Raw genomic sequence first — 17383 nt, forward strand, 5'->3', positions numbered from 1 at the left:
ATAGAAAAAGCTAAATTTAGCCCTGCCCACATCGTTTCTCCATTTCGCTGACTTATTTTATTTAGTGTAAAATGGAAGTTAAACAATAACAGTGTTGTATTTTGAGCCACCTGTATGAGCAAATGTAACAGATATAAATCCAATGATAAATCACAAGTAAATACAAAATTTGACATCAATAGGCCCACTACTTTCGGAAATTATCTGTCTAATAAAGATTCGGGACGGCAGACAGATGGACAGACACACAGAAAAATTTTGATAAAAGTGCAGACACAAAAATTCTAAAAAGCCATTTTCTCGACTTTTCATGACCCCTAGTTATTCGAAATGAAAAAATCTCTTCGGACAAGTAGTTCGGTCGAGTACACATCACACCCTATCAAAATATTTGTACCGCCTCTAAGTTATTTATCGATCACATTAGCTTTAATAACCGATCACCTACCACCGCCAGCCGGTCATGGTCACCGCATATCAAGGCCAAAAACAAAACTTTGTGACTACACTACAAATCAATTCAATTATTTCGTCTTGGCATCATGCGAGCAAACTCGAACCCGATCCCGTATGTCGGTCCATTTACCATACGCGAGAACAGTTATCAAAACATAAAAATCACAGTTCCACCTCCATGAATCAATAATATAGGTAATTTCTGTCAAAACGAGCGTCCACCACGAAAACAAACTACAGTTCATCGACAACACTTCCGGAAGCGAGTAGCACTTCAATTAAACCTCTTAATGGAGCATTAATTGGAGCACTTCACCTGTCGTAAATAAAAACGTGCGAAAAACGTCACTGTTAGCTCAATCACTTAGTGATAATTTAAAATAAACAAGGTGTTGGGGTTAGCACTGGGTCCGTTGCTGTTTTCGTTGTTCGTTAATGAGCTACCGCGATTAATTAGCGCGCCTCACCTCTTTCTTGTCGCGACTTGGCGACGACCTGGTGATGGAAATCCTCGTGGTGGCTCTCCCTGGCACATTCCTCTGGAGTTTCTCCACGTTATACGTCTGCCTCCATCCGAACAACTGCACGATTTTTTCGGCGACTTCCGTACACTTGGGTACGGCATTTATCGTCTGACAACTATCGAACATTTCACACTGAAACCATTTTCCGCACACTAGTACCGCGCTTCAAAGAAAAGTCAACGTTAGGGTTAATGTGCACGCTATTTCCGCAAAAACGAAGAAAGTTAGCGACCTCGAAACCGCGATGGGAAAAGGACCGGTTGCTTGCTTGCACTTGCAATATGGATAAATTTATGCGAAATAACTGGAAATGTGCATTCACTGGCGTGTGTGATGGTATTTCAAGGGCACTGTTGGCTGCGATATCTCGAGATTTAGCACCCAGAACTAGTCTAGTGCTCGGCAACGTCGCCTGGGTCACATATTCTTTACAAGTTTAGCAAACATGTGACGATTAATAAACCACAAGCGTTGCATAATCATAATCGGTTCGATGTGCAGCGAGTCTTAATGAATTTCCTGTTTATTTATTATTAACGATTTCTTAACAGTATGGAGCCGTTTCCGTTGTCTTCGCCATATCTATCGCTTAACAATACGCAGCGAGCACGCCACTTTATTGTTAAGCCGCAACATTAGAATAAAGGAGCACGAAAGGATGAGGAATTCGTACGAAAATCAAAATTCACCGGAATAACGGCCTCTGCATCACCGTTAGAAAGCTCGAACAAAAACCAGGAGGTTAATGAAAATTCGTATGAACAGAGCTCCTCAGGGCTCCGTTCCGCCGCCCGCATTTTTTCCCTTTTTCCTCAGCGACTCACAACACTCAAACACAAAAAACACCCAGGAAGTGCATTGCGAAATGATCGATAACTTGTAATCGCTCGTACCTGTCGTGGCACGTATCTTTAGCGCTCTTTATCTTTCTCTCGATTTTTTAGCCCCATTTTCCGTTTGTGGAGCGTAATGATAATTCTCTTGACCGGATATATGCCCTCGTGCTTTCATCGCTGCGGAAAAAGCGGTTGACATTTCACGCTCATAACATGAGAATCTTTAGAATTTCAGCCGATAATGGCACGGAGAACGAAAAACGCCCACGAATGGTTCCGTCGCTAATTGCAGCAATCGCGAAACAATGGCCGGTTGCAGAAGTCCTCGATGACGAAATGTTGCGGGGATTGTGAGCGACGCTGAAATGGTGGAGTTGAGATGTGGAAAATGGTTTTTGTGCTTTTGTAAACGGACGGTTTGACCTTTGAGATTGCAATTATTTGGGTAATTTTGTTGTTGACGCAACGGATTCCTTAATCCGTCATCGGAATTAATGAGGAGTGTAATTGAGTACGGAACTGATAAATACTGACATTTTCCTGCGAATCAGGTAAAAAGTCGCGGTTTAAATGACGGAAAAGTTTGGTTTACTACTGATGTTGGACGCCCAAATTTACCGAAATTATTTGACTGAACAAACTGTGTTTAATTTTAATGCAATCAAATATTAGTAATTTATCCTATAATCTAAATTTATTATACTTTTTATACCCCTGACGTGACTTTTGGACCTGAAAATTGTCATTTATTTATAAACTCCGTTGCCAAGTTGCCGTTGTTAGTAACTTTTACCATTTTAGACATGTTTTAAGTTTCTTGTTGTCGAAATAAGTCTAGAAATACTAAGATGAAAAGCCAAAATGTAGACCCGCCCACCCACCCTATCGCAATTGTGATGAATTTTTTATTCGTCGTGAGCCAAGAGGGCGGAGCTTAACTGCAAAATCCTAATTTCTCTACGAGAAATTAAAAACATGTTTTTGAGTATCGCGTTGTTCAAAGAATACTATGTATATCAAGAAAAAATAAAGCCAAAGATTACGCCCCACTCATACCCGCCCCGATCTCAATTCTCAATTGTGATGAATTTTTCATTCGTTGTCAGATCGAGAGGCGGGGCTTAATTGCAAGATGCATATTTGTCTAGAACAATTAACCATTCTAAACATTTCTTCAGAAATAAGAAATAAATTTTATAGCAAATAAGTAGTTTAACAAAATAAATAAGACTGATTTTGATAAATGACTAAACAATATTAAGAATAATCACTGGAATGGGGAGAGGGTGGGTGGGCGGGGCTGTTGTTTGCTTATGAATGATTCTGTAGGAAAAGATAAATTTAGCCCCGCCCACCCACCCGTTCTCTATTTTTTTCTTCAGAAACAAGAAATAAAATGTTATAACAAATAAGTAGTACAACAAAATAAATAAGACTGATTTTGATAAATGACTGAACAATATTAATAGTGGTCACTGGAATGACGAGGGGGTGGGTGGGCGGGGCTATTGTTTGCTTATAAAAGATTCTGTAGGAAAAAGTTCAATTTAGCTCCGCCCACTTACAGTGGAATAACAAAAAAATTACGATTAACGCTTTTTTTAAAAGCCAATAGTTCCAATTCTCACCTCATAAAAGAATATATAATTTAGCCCCGCCCACCCACCCTATCTGAATTGTGATGAATTTTTTATTCGTTGTCAGATGGAGAGGCGGGGCCTAATTGCAAGATCCATACTTGTCTAGAAGAATTAGCCACTTTAAACATGTTCTAAGTTTCTAGTTCTCAAAGACGACTACGTATATTACGAAAATGGCAAAATATTCGCCCCGCCCACCCACCCTATCTCAATTGTGGTGATTTTTTTGATTGACTGAAATTGAAATTACCATGTAACACATATTTTGGAGTGTCGTATTAGAATACCAAGGGCCGGTTTATAGAACAGCGAGTTAAATATTTAATCCTCGATTAGTTTAACAGAGAATTAAAATGTGGAATATGAGCCCGTGATTGGTTAAAATATACGCGTTGCCTCGCAACGGACCTCAGTTAAAAGTTAATCTCGAATTAACTTTAACTTCGCTTTCTATAAATCGGGTCCAAGTAGATTAAGAAAAAATTAAAGCCAAAGATTAAGTTCCACCCATACCTGCCCTGATCTAAATAGTAACGAAGATTTCATTCGTTGGCAGACCTAGGGACGGAGCCTGATTGCAAAATCCATACGTCCTTGCAAGAATTTACCATTTTAAACGTGTTTTGAGATTCTAAGTATTTAAGAGTCATTACAATTGAGATGGGGTGGGTGGGCGGGGTTAATATTTTGCCTTGTTTTCTTAATATATGTAGTATTCTTTGAACAACACGATACTCAAAAAAAATTTTAATTTCTTGTGAAGAAATAAGTATTTTGCAGTTAAGCTCCGCCCCCTTGGTTCACAGCGAATAAAAAAAATCATCACAATTGAGATAGGGCGGGTGGGCGGGCGGGGTTTATATTTAGCCTTCTTTTCTTAATATATATATAGTATTCTTTGAACAGCACGATGCTCAAAATCATTTTTTATTTTCTTGGCAGAAATAAGTATTTTGCAGTTAAGCTCCGCCCCCTTGGTTCGCGGCGAATAAAAAAAAATCATCACAATTGAGACAGGGGGTAGGCGGGCTTACTTAGACATATTCATGATCAAAACCCCAGGGATTCCTGAGACTCTTTCAATCTTATTCAAGATCAAAACATCAGGGATTCCTGAGACTCTTTCAATGCTATTCAAGATCAAAACATCAGGGATTCCTGAGATTCTTTCAATCTCATTCAAGATCAAAACATCAGGGATTCCTGAGATTCTTTCAATCTTGTTCAAGATCAAAACATCAGGGATTTCTGAGATTCTTTCAAACTTATCCATGATCCAAAACACCAGGGATTCTTGAGATTCTTTCAAATTCACTCTAAATCCAAAATACCAGGAATTCTTTAGATTCTTTCAAACTTATTCAAGATTAAAACTCCATGGATTCCTGAGATTCTTTCAAACTTATTCAAGATCGAAACAATAGGCTTTTCTGAGATAATTTCAAACTTTGTCAAAATTAAAACATCATAGTAAGGAGATTCTTTCAACTTATTCAAGATTAAAAAAGCAAAGATTCTTAATATTCTTTCAAACTTGTTCAAGATCAAAACACCAGGAATTCCTGAGATTCTTTCAAACATATCCATGATCCAAAACACAAGGGATTCCTGACATTCTTTCAAATTCATTCAATATCCAAAATACCAAGAATTCTTTCAATCTTAATCAAGATCAAAACATTAGGGATTTCTGTAATATTTTCAGACTTATTCAAATTCAAAACCCCAGGGATTCCTGAGATTCTTTCAAACTTATCCATGATCCAAAACACCAGGAATTTCTGAGATTCTTTCAAACTTACTCAAGATCCAAAACATCAGGAATTCATGAGGTTCTTTCAAACTTATTCAAGATCAAAACTCCAGGGATTTCAGAGATTCTTTCAAACTTATTCAAGATCAAACATCAGGGATTCCTGGGATTCTTTCAGACCTTTTCAAGATCAAAACCCCAGGGATTCCTGAGATTCTTTCAGACTTATATCCCTGATCGAAAACACCAGGGATTTCTGAGATTCTTTCAAACTCTTTCAAGATCCAAACTGCCAGGGATTCTTTAGATTCTTTCAGACTTACTCAAGATCCAAAACATCAGGAATTCCTGAGATTCTTTCAAACATATCCATGATCCAAAACACAAGGGATTCCTGACATTCTTTCAAATTCATTCAATATCCAAAATACCAAGAATTCTTTCAATCTTAATCAAGATCAAAACATTAGGGATTTCTGTAATATTTTCAGACTTATTCAAATTCAAAACCCCAGGGATTCCTGAGATTCTTTCAAACTTATCCATGATCCAAAACACCAGGAATTCCTGAGATTCTTTCAAACTTACTCAAGATCCAAAACATCAGGAATTCATGAGGTTCTTTCAAACTTATTCAAGATCAAAACTCCAGGGATTTCAGAGATTCTTTCAAACTTATTCAAGATCAAACATCAGGGATTCCTGGGATTCTTTCAGACCTTTTCAAGATCAAAACCCCAGGGATTCCTGAGATTCTTTCAGACTTATATCCCTGATCGAAAACACCAGGGATTTCTGAGATTCTTTCAAACTCTTTCAAGATCCAAACTGCCAGGGATTCTTTAGATTCTTTCAGACTTACTCAAGATCCAAAACATCAGGAATTCCTGAGATTCTTTCAAACATATCCATGATCCAAAACACAAGGGATTCCTGACATTCTTTCAAATTCATTCAATATCCAAAATACCAAGAATTCTTTCAATCTTAATCAAGATCAAAACATTAGGGATTTCTGTAATATTTTCAGACTTATTCAAATTCAAAACCCCAGGGATTCCTGAGATTCTTTCAAACTTATCCATGATCCAAAACACCAGGAATTCCTGAGATTCTTTCAAACTTACTCAAGATCCAAAACATCAGGAATTCATGAGGTTCTTTCAAACTTATTCAAGATCAAAACTCCAGGGATTTCAGAGATTCTTTCAAACTTATTCAAGATCAAACATCAGGGATTCCTGGGATTCTTTCAGACCTTTTCAAGATCAAAACCCCAGGGATTCCTGAGATTCTTTCAGACTTATATCCCTGATCGAAAACACCAGGGATTTCTGAGATTCTTTCAAACTCTTTCAAGATCCAAACTGCCAGGGATTCTTTAGATTCTTTCAGACTTACTCAAGATCCAAAACATCAGGAATTCCTGAGATTCTTTCAAACATATCCATGATCCAAAACACAAGGGATTCCTGACATTCTTTCAAATTCATTCAATATCCAAAATACCAAGAATTCTTTCAATCTTAATCAAGATCAAAACATTAGGGATTTCTGTAATATTTTCAGACTTATTCAAATTCAAAACCCCAGGGATTCCTGAGATTCTTTCAAACTTATCCATGATCCAAAACACCAGGAATTCCTGAGATTCTTTCAAACTTACTCAAGATCCAAAACATCAGGAATTCATGAGGTTCTTTCAAACTTATTCAAGATCAAAACTCCAGGGATTTCAGAGATTCTTTCAAGCTCATTCAAGATCAAAACATCAGGGATTTGTGGGATTCTTTCAGACTTATTCAAGATCAAAACCCCAGGGATTCCTGAGATCTTTCAGATTTATCCCTGATCCAAAACACCAGGGATTTCTGAGATTCTTTCTAACTCATTCAAGATTCAAAATACCAGAGATTCTTTAGATTCTTTCAGACTTACTCAAGATTCAAAACATCAGGAATTCCTGAGATTCTTTCAGACATATTCAAGATCAAAACACTAGAGATTACTAAGATTCTTTCAAACTTATCCATTATCTAAAACGCCAGGGATTCCTGAGATCCTTTCAAACTGATTCAAGATCAAAACATCAGGGCTTCCTGAGATCTTATTTTATCTTAAAATCATCCCATTTGAGATGGGGCGGGTGGGCGGGCTTACATTTTGCCCTTTTGTTTTAATATATGTAAACTTCTTTTCACAACATGAAACTTAAAACAGGTTTACATCAATTTGCGTCATTGCAAAATCTATATTTTCTTGCAAAAATTTACCATTTTAACCATGTTCTAAATTTTTTGTGATGAAAAGATGGCAATGTATATTAAGAAAAAAAGGCAAAATATAAGCCCCACCCACCCACCCTGTCTCAATTCTGATGATTTTTTTATTTTTATTACCATGTGAAATATGTTTCAAAGTAATCGTGGTATACAAAGGAAACTAAATGTATTGATTAAAAAAGAAAACCAAAATAGAAGCCCCGCCCATCCGTCTCGACCTCAACCGTGATTTCCCTACACAAATTTACCATTTTAAACATGTTTTTAAGTTTCTTGTTGTGAAAAGATGACTACACATATTAAGAAAAAAAAAAGGCAGAATATAAGCCCCGCCCACCCACCCTATCTCAATTGTGATGATTTTTTTATTCATCGTGAGCCAAGAGGGCGGAACTTAACTGCAAAATTCTTATTTCCCTACGAGAAATAAAAAAACAAGCCAAAAATTAAGCCCCACCCATATCCAACCCCAACTCAATTGGTCATCTCGAACGTCACCCCACCGAAAAGGATAAAAAGTAAGTAAATATAGCCATGTAACAAATGAAAATAATTTGAAGCCAAAACATTAATAGTACATTTTTTCTAGACAGATTATTGCATCATTTTGACGAAGCGATAAAATATTTATACTTTTCTGGGCGACTCCTCTCTATAAAAACACGACAAGGTAAAATCACTTCCAATTAGTACAATTAGTTACTGTGAAAGTGCTATCGAGGATTTAATTCAATCACGAGAATTTAATTTCCTGTTTTGGTTTTATTACTTAATATCTGAAACTTTTAATTAAACGTATCCAGTTCAATCGAAAAAAAATCCAAATCATTAGAAATTAAAATAAAATCAAATAAAAAGGGATTTCGTCGGTATCACAAAAATCTCCGAGTATGTTTTATCGTTTAACGTGCGCACGTTTGAATTTTACGCGTGAGAACATCGCGTGAAGTTTCAGGATTGGTGTGAAGGATTTAGGAAGCCATTTTGACGCGACTTGCTAACGCACGCGAAATGTAGGATACTTGTGTATGTGCATTTAACTGCGACCTTGCAGACACTAAAAAATCAGAAAAGGTTTTGTAACGCTTCCAAAAGATCGGATTTACGCCAGTTCCGTGCCCAAAACTCGATTCTATCCTTTTTTGAGGCCACCCGGTTTTCACTGTTATTATCGTACGGGGTAGAATGCGACTACAATCAGTGTTTATAGTGATAAAAATTACGAGCAAAAAATCGCCACACAATTTCGCAACGATTTTGATCCGGCGATAAAATTGCAGCAATTTTTCGAATAAAGCAATCTTGGGAATCTTGACACAGCTACTTTTTAGTATCACAAATTCTTACATTGTTCTCGACGATTTCTCTCCGTAAAAAGAACGACAGAGCTAAAATTGCCTCCATTTAGCACAATTAGTCGCTCTGAAAATACTGTAACAGATTTAATCCGATCGTGAGTTTTAATGAGATTAGATCAATTTTATTGCGGTATTTATTTACATAGTGATTCACTTCAGCAAATTGATAATCAGCACAAACAGGCCACCAGATAAATGAAAGTGGATTTTTTGGCGAAGGAACAAAGACTAAATAAATAGAAGCGTTTTCGCTTCCTCATTTTACTGGTGTCGTGCCCAGGGCCTTCAAAAAATTCTACTCTCCATGATTAATAGGTCGTTTAATAACAGCAAACATAATTATCGATTCAGACTGTTAATAACGCAGAAACGAGTTTAAGAAAACTACATGTGTTATTAAAAAAATAACTCAAGTGGTTTAACTGTAAACCAAAACAGCCAAAACGAGTCAAAAACTCTTCACAGTTAAAATGTGCAAATTCCGATTTGAAATTCATAAAACTCAGCCGCACAAAACCGATTCATAGAACAGTCGGTTGTTGCAAAACCCCGAGATAATCTCGAACGAATTCCGCGCACATTAACCCTTCTAAACGACGTTAACGTCACGTTAATGCCTCTCGCCCGTGGACAAGAGCAATTTTGCAAAATACCACATTGGCATTTATTTACCAGTTTCCACTTTCTATCCTCTACATTATTACTCGAAAGCAAAACACTGTCGATGCACAATTACAATGGTGGTTGTGTTGTAACGCACTGTATTTATGTACCGATTAAAAAGTAGTTTGTGCAGTTGGCGACGTACACACCTCGAGCGACGTTTCGAACTCACTACCTGGCAGCGCTCTCGACGGAACGCTCGCTCCATGGTGGGGTCCTCCACTATCACGAATTTCCCTTTCCAGACACCCGAAACTTACCTGCCGTAATTGCGACACGAATTTTTACACACTAGTTGTAATAACACCAACGAGAACAATTATTCGAATAAACGTCCTTCGAGAATGTTTGAAAAGTGCAATCACTAACTGCACCAACAATGCCAAATATAACTTTATTACTCTGGCAGTAGAGATAAAAAAACGATAACGGATTTAATGCAAGCCACAGAAATGAAAAAATCGTCGCTGGTGCTGTATAATTTTCCTATTTAAATAACAAACGGCAAAGAAAAAGCAAAACCGCTACGACAACAATACTCCAAGGAGTGGTAAAGACGATTACCCGACACTTTGAAATGTTTTAAGCGACGTCTGTAATAAGAAATCTGCAATTATGCTACACGACTTCGCATATTGTATGCAGAGCAGTGTGGGCTTAGTCGCGACAAATCACATCACAGATTGAAACCATCTCTGAAAGAATCGATTTTATCCTATTGTGACGATGCATCGTTCAATTTGGAAATTTTTCTGCACCCAGTCAAAGTTAGTTGGAAAACTTGAGTAATTTTATTGCAGAGGTTCTTTGTTTGATTTCTTGGTTAAACATTTACGATAGGATTGCACGTTCTTTCGTAATTTGTGGTAGGTGGGCATACGTGGGTTCTTATCTTGTTTGGCTAACACTGACGTCCTTCGTGCTGATAAGGATCTTTGCTGGAGAAGATGCGAAAATATTTTTTTGTTCGTTATTAAACATTGTTGCGTATCTCATTTTTATGGTGTTATTAAGTACGTAACAACGTACAATTTCACAAGGTATAAAGTGTTCTTAATTCTTTTTAAATAAAGTAAAGAATCTAATTCATGTGTTAAACAAACCATGAATGAGAGCAGAAAGTTTGAGTGTGGTTTTAAGCTACAATAAAATAGGTGTCCACATTTGGTGTATTATTGGTTGCATACTCACTTTTTCAATATGTACGTACGACTCCTGGAAAAATTTACTCATTTAAGTTAAATTAAAGATATGTCTATTTTTCATAATGAAAACAACTCTAGCAGGTGCGGCACCCAAAATTTTAAATATGTTGACAACCTGACAAAAAAAAAACAAATCTTAATTGTCAGTCAAACAATTATGATTTTTTTACAACAATCTACAGCTCTATTTTACAAAATCTAAGCAGAATAGACTTATTTTTTGAGATAGCGTTATGAGGGATTAACAGATTTTGGTTAGCGTTTTACCACTTACACGATATTCTTAAACTATATTAATTTTTTTTTAATCAGTTTATTATTTTTGGGGAACAGCAGTCTACAAAAATTAATAACAGAAAAAACGGGATCAGTGTCCAAGAAAAAGCTAGATTAAATTTTAATTTGCACATGTCGGATCTTCAAGTATCATAACCACGATTTCAGATTTGTGATTTCCAAAATATTCTTTTCTTTCAAATAGATCCACTTTTAATAATTCAAAAAAAAAAAAAAAATTGGAAATTTCTTTTTTACTTTTCCCGATAGTTTCAACAGAAGATTCACACACGATTTCAGTTAAGTAATATGTGAAAAATTCTCTATGCACTGCTTTTCACCGGCAGAATAGAGCCACATTTACCATTTTCAACATGTCTTAGGCTTCTAAGAATAAAAAAAAATCATCACAATTGAGAAGGGGTGGGTGGGCGGGGTTTATATTTTGCTTTTTCTCTTAATGTCATAGTATTTTTAGAACACGATACTCAAAAACATATTTTTAATTTTTTGTAAAAAAATAAGTATTTTGCACTGAATCTCCGCCCCTTGGCTCACGACGAATAAAAAAAATCATCAGAATTGAGACAGGGCGGGTGGGCAGGGCTTATGTTTTGCCTTTTTTTCTTAATACACATAGCCATCTTTTCACAACAAAAAACTTAGGACATGGTTAAAATGGTATATTTTTACAAGGAAGTATGGATTTTGCAATTATTGGGCGGAGCCTAATTGCAAAATCCGTGTTTCCATAAACAAATTTTCTACTTTAAGTTTCATGTCGCGAAAAGAAGTCTACACAATCATATTAAAATAAAAAGGCAAAATGTAAGCCCGCCCACCCGCCCTATCTCAATTGTGATCATTTTTTTTATTCGCCGTGAACCAAGGGGGTGGAGCTTAACTGCAAAATATTTGTTTCCTTACAAGAAATTAAAAACATGTTTTTGAGTATCGTGTTGTTCAAAGAATACTATAAATATTAAGCAAAAAACGCAAAATATAAACCCCGCCCACCCACCCCACCGCAATTGTGATGATTTTTTTTTATTCTTAGAAATTGAAGACACGTTTAAAACGGTAAATTTTTGTAAGGAAATGGGGATTTTGCAATTAGGCTCCGCCCCTACATCTGTCAACGAATGAAAACCTCATTACTATTTAGATCAGGGCAGAAATGGGTGGGGTTTAATCTTAGGCTTAATTTTTTTCTTAATATACATAATATTCTTTAATTGATACGATACTAAAAAACCTCTCTTGCAAAGTAGTATAGTAATTTCCGGTAGAGAAATAATAACGATTTTGTAATTAAATTTCGCTCATTTGGCTCTCGACGATTAAAAAAAAATTATCACATTTGAGGTAGAGTGAGTGGGCGGGGCTTATATTTTACTTTCTTAATACATATGTATGTGTAGTCATCTTTTCGCAAGAATTAAAACATGTTTAAAATGGTTGTATAGGGAAATATAGATTTTACAATTAAGCTCCCCCTCTCGGCTTACGGCCAATAAAAAAAATCATCAGAATTGAGACAGGGCGGGTGGGCGGGGTAAATATTTTGCCCCTTTTATCTTAATATACATAGTATTCCTTGAACAACACGATACTCAAAAACAGGTTCTTAATTTCTTGTAAAGAAATAAGTATTTTGCAGTTAAGCTCCACCCTCTTGGTTCACGGCGAATAAAAAAAATCATCAGACTTGAGATAGGGTGGGTGGGCGGGGCTTATATTTTCCCTTTTTTTCTCAATATACGTAGCCATCTTTTCACGACAAGAAACTTAGGACATGGTTAAAATGGTTCATTTTTGCAAGGAAATATGGAATTTGCAATTGTGGAGCGGAGCCTGTTTGCAAAATCCGTGTTCCTTAAACAAATTTTCTATTTTAAGCATGTTTTAAGTTTTATGTGGCGAAAAGAAGTCTACACATATTAAAACAAAAAGGCAAAATGAAAGCCCGCCCACCCGCCCTATCTCAATTGTGATGATTTTTTTTATTCGCCGTGAATCAAGAGGGCGGAGCTTAACTGCAAAATACTTGTTTCTTTACAAGAAATTAAAAACATGTTTTTGAGTATCGTGTTGTTCAAAGAATACTATGTACATTACGCAAAACAGGCAAAATATAAACCCCGCCCACCCATCCCATCTCAATTGTGATGAGTTTTTTGTTCTTATAAATCTAAGACGCGTTTAAAATGGTAATTTTTTGTAAGGAAATGGGGATTTTGCAATTAGGCTCCGCCCCTACACCTGTCAACGAATGAAAACCTCATTACTATTTAGATCAGGGCAGATATGGGTGGGGTTTAATCTTAGGCTAAATTTTTTTCTTAATATACACAAAATTCTTTAAATGATATACTAAAAAACCTGTCTTGCATAGAAATTTTTTGTAGAGAAATAATAAGGATTTTGCAATTAAATTTGGCTCATTTGGCTCTCGACGATTAAAAAAAAATCATCACAATTGAGGTAGGGTGGGTGGGCGGGGCTTATATTTTACTTTCTTAATATGTGTAGTTATCTTTTCGCAAGAAGAAACTTAAAACATGTTTAAAATGGTAAATTTGTATAGGGAAATATAGATTTTACAATTAAGCTCCGCCTCTCGGCTTACGACCAATAAAAAAATCATCAGAATTGAGACCGGGTGGGTGGGCGGGGTAAATATTTTGCCCCTTTTTCTTAATATACATAGTATTCTTTGAACAACACGATATTGTAAAGAAATAAGTATTTTGCAGTTAAGCTCCACCCTCTTAGTTCACGGCGAATACAAAAAATCATCAGACTTGAGATAGGGTGGGTGGGCGGGGCTTATATTTACCCTTTTTTTTCTCAATATACGTAGCCATCTTGTCACGACAAGAAACTTAGGACATGGTTAAAATGGTACATGTTTGCAAGGAAATATGTATTTTGCAATTATGGACCGCAGCCTGATTGCAAAATCCCTGTTTCCTTAAACAAATTTTCTATTTTAAGCATGTTTTAAGTTTCATGCGAAAAGAAGTCTACAAATATTAAAATAAAAAAGCAAAATGTTGTGTGAAACAAAGGCAAAATATTTTAACCCCGCCCACCCACCCTGTCTCAAGTCTGATGATTTTTTTTATTCGCCATTAACCAAGAGGGCGGAGCTTAACTGCAAAATACTTATTTCTTTAGAAGAAATCAAAAACATGTTTTTGAGTATCGTGTTGTTCAAAGAATATTATGTATATTGAGAAACAAAGGCACAATATTAACCCCGCCCACCCACCCTATCGCAAGTAGATTTTGCAATTAGGCTCCGCCCCTTAGTCTGCCAATTCATGAAAATTTCATTACTATTCAGATCAGGGCAGGTATGGGTGGGGCTTAATCTTTGGCTTTAGTTTTTTTTAATATAAATTCTAATTCTTTGAATAACACGATACTGAAAAACACGTCTTCCATGGTAATTTCTTGTAGAGAAATAATAAGGATTTTGCAATTAAATTTCGCTCCTTTGACTCTCGATGATTAAAAAAAATCATCACAATTGAGACAGGGTGGGTGGGTGGGGCTTATATTTTGCCTTTTTTCTTAATATACATAGTTGTCTTTTTAGAACAAGAAACTTAAAACATGTTTAAAATGGTAAATTCTTGTAGACAAATATGGATCTTGCAATTAAACCCCGCCCCTCGATCTGTCAACAAATGAAAAATGCATCACAATTGAGAATTGAAATCGGGGTGGATATGAGTGGGGCGTAATCTTTGGCTTTATTTTTTCTTAATATAAATAAGTATTCTTTTAACACACGATACTCAAAAACATATTTTTAATTTCTCGTAGAGAAATAAGGATTTTGCAGTTAACCTCCGCCTTCTTGACTCACCATGAATAAAAAAATCATCAGAATTGCGATAGGGTGGGTGGGGGGGGCTACATGTTACCTTTTTTTTCTAAACATGTGTAGACTTATTTCGACAACAAAAAACTTAAAACATGTCTAAAATGGTAAATTTTTGTAGTAATCAACTTAAACTTTTCTTCTACAACCCCTTTAAATACGGCAAAAGTTCCTATATTAAAGTTTCCAAATGCAATTTTGGAAATTTTTGGAACTTTGGGTATTGTTTTTCCCAGAAACATTAAAAACGGAAGTTTCTTCGTAAGGACCAAGGTTTGAAGTAGATCCAAATGTGAAAAGAACAACGAAAAAACTAAATGTTCGTGTTTTGCTGGTTGCATACTTTACAACGACTAAGCATACAATATTTACTTACTGAGAGAAACCAAGGACTGTTTATAGAATCAATCACAACCGTCAGCAAAGGTATTACCTGCAACAAGAAGAAAACTCACTTAGAAAACATAATTTACCACACAATATTCTAACTTATTTATTAATTGATATCCCGAACTATTAGCGCACTCTTACTACAGCGCAGTATTGGTGGTTGCCTACATCAACATAATCACAATCTTCATGCAGTTCACGTTCGATTTTTTTTCTTGTTTTGTTTTAATATCATTCTGTTCTATTATACCCCAGCTATAACCTGTCATCACCCCACCCCCCCGCGGCGCGTAATCCCACAATAAATCTCCACACACAAATAAAGCAGCATTCAAGTCCGCTGAATGTCCCATTGTGGCCGCATAATGAACGCAGGTAAAGTGCGTGCAACCCAACATAATACCATCGTTCTTAAGCAAACGCGCTAACCATTTCAAATCATAACAACACGAGACTGTCTGGGTCACTTAAACCAGTCTTTTTTGCAATAAACCAATAACAACAAAATATTTCAACAGGTTGCGGAATGTGGATTTGCATAAAATTAAGCGTAAAATCCGCGCGTATTCGCTCAAATATCACGTTTTAGACATAGGTGCACCCGTAATGGAACATTTTCTCGCGGGTGCAGTGTTGGTTGCCTACGTGCAAATTTGCATAAGTAGGAATGTTATCGATAACACAATGGGAGTACCACGAATTGTTGTTTGAAGTACGTGTACAAAGACATTGTGGATTGCGCTAATTAAGGCACGCCTTTATTTGTTCACTTTTTTTACGTAAACATTGATTGACAAGGTCGAAGGATGGTTTGTGAATTGGTTTTATATTTAGAAGGATCGATAGCGGTTATGTAAAGAGGTCGATCGGGTAAAGTTATCAACTGACAGCAGTGTACTCATAATTCATTCATTATTAAAAATATGGGTATTAGAATGGGGACGGGTTTTCATTAATGGGTTCAAAAGGATTTTCGTGGGTGGCGATTGGAGTGATTTTTATTAAAGGAGACATTTACGTTTCGGGAGGAATGCACTCGTCTGATGTAACATCCAGAGTTTAATAATATGGACGATTTTTCTTAATCTCGTGATTCGTCATCATTCCAGTTCTGCAGGAAGTGACTAATAAATAAGACAACTTCATTTTTCACTAATTGCTAAATGAATTGGCGAAAATCCAACACTCGGGTTTTTTTTTGGAAAAATATAAAAAGAAACGAAAAAAATGGACGTGGGAAAATGATTGAAACAATTCGAAAGCTCGAGCTCCGCTCTCTCTCTTCTTGCATGTTTTATTGCAGACACAAAGAAAGCACAGTCAGCTCCATAAAATTCCGGGCAAGAACAGGAGATACGCAGGTAGGTACTAAAAGGAAGCAGGTGCATCATAACCATGAGAAGTCCAGGCAACCGTTACGCTGACTGCTCAAATCGTACCACCCTTAGTTTACAACCAACCTGTCGTAGTAAGTAGCACCGACTTTCAAGACTAATAGGATTACCATAAAACTATTAACTTGTGTCATTTTCTTTTATTTATGAATAAACATTTGCAGCGGCTTGAAACTCGGTCCAGATCAGGTATAAACTAACACTCTTTGACAAAACGACGCAATTTTTCGGATGAAAAGCAGCCCCTTGGCGTTGACACGGCAAAAACCATCAGGTCAAGTGAATGGTCAGAACCCGACACCCACATGCCGAAATTCCAAGTAAACGGCATTGTATAACTTTGCAGATCAAGTTTCAGAGCCGTGGGACGCCAACTCGAGCACAGCATGGCAAAGTTCACGGTCAGACACATTTGTCAAAGCGTCGAAAAGTGAAACGTTTTCCTGGGGTTGCGACGTTTTGCTGGTGGTCGAGAACCACTCGATGGCGACATCCGGTCGGAGGAGGAGGAGACGAAGACACTAATGAACGGAGAATGACGAATGGGACGAAAATTGGTGCAAAAACTCGGTTCCGAGAAGGATTTCGGAGTGTCGTGCCGGGATACATTATCTCGGAAATTCAAGACGAGGAGATCAGAGAACATAGAGAAGCGTCATAGTTTAAATTAAATGACGGTTGAGGACTCCTCGACGTATGTTGGCAAGAGTGTTT

The 17383-nt window shown here is 36.6% G+C and overlaps 1 protein-coding gene across 1 annotated transcript in view; it reads right to left on the reverse strand.

Moving 5' to 3' along the window:
- The window catches only part of LOC135136086 (partitioning defective 3 homolog), a 71308-nt gene extending 55303 nt beyond the window's left edge, over nucleotides 1–16005 (reverse strand). The window contains exons 1-5 of the mRNA XM_064065213.1: nucleotides 15970–16005; nucleotides 15458–15685; nucleotides 15262–15318; nucleotides 9662–9772; nucleotides 924–1112 (exon numbers count right to left, since the gene is read on the reverse strand). Of these exons, the coding sequence (XP_063921283.1) occupies nucleotides 924–1112; nucleotides 9662–9772; nucleotides 15262–15318; nucleotides 15458–15685; nucleotides 15970–16005 (621 nt within the window). The remainder of the gene's footprint in view (nucleotides 1–923; nucleotides 1113–9661; nucleotides 9773–15261; nucleotides 15319–15457; nucleotides 15686–15969) is intronic.
- Nucleotides 16006–17383: the final 1378 nt, after the last annotated feature.

This window comes from Zophobas morio, unplaced genomic scaffold (genome assembly GCF_036711695.1).
Source record: "Zophobas morio isolate AGI-343-1 ecotype UQ-CSIRO unplaced genomic scaffold, CSIRO_AGI_Zmor_V1 ptg000026l, whole genome shotgun sequence".
Classification (NCBI taxonomy): domain Eukaryota; kingdom Metazoa; phylum Arthropoda; class Insecta; order Coleoptera; family Tenebrionidae; genus Zophobas; species Zophobas morio.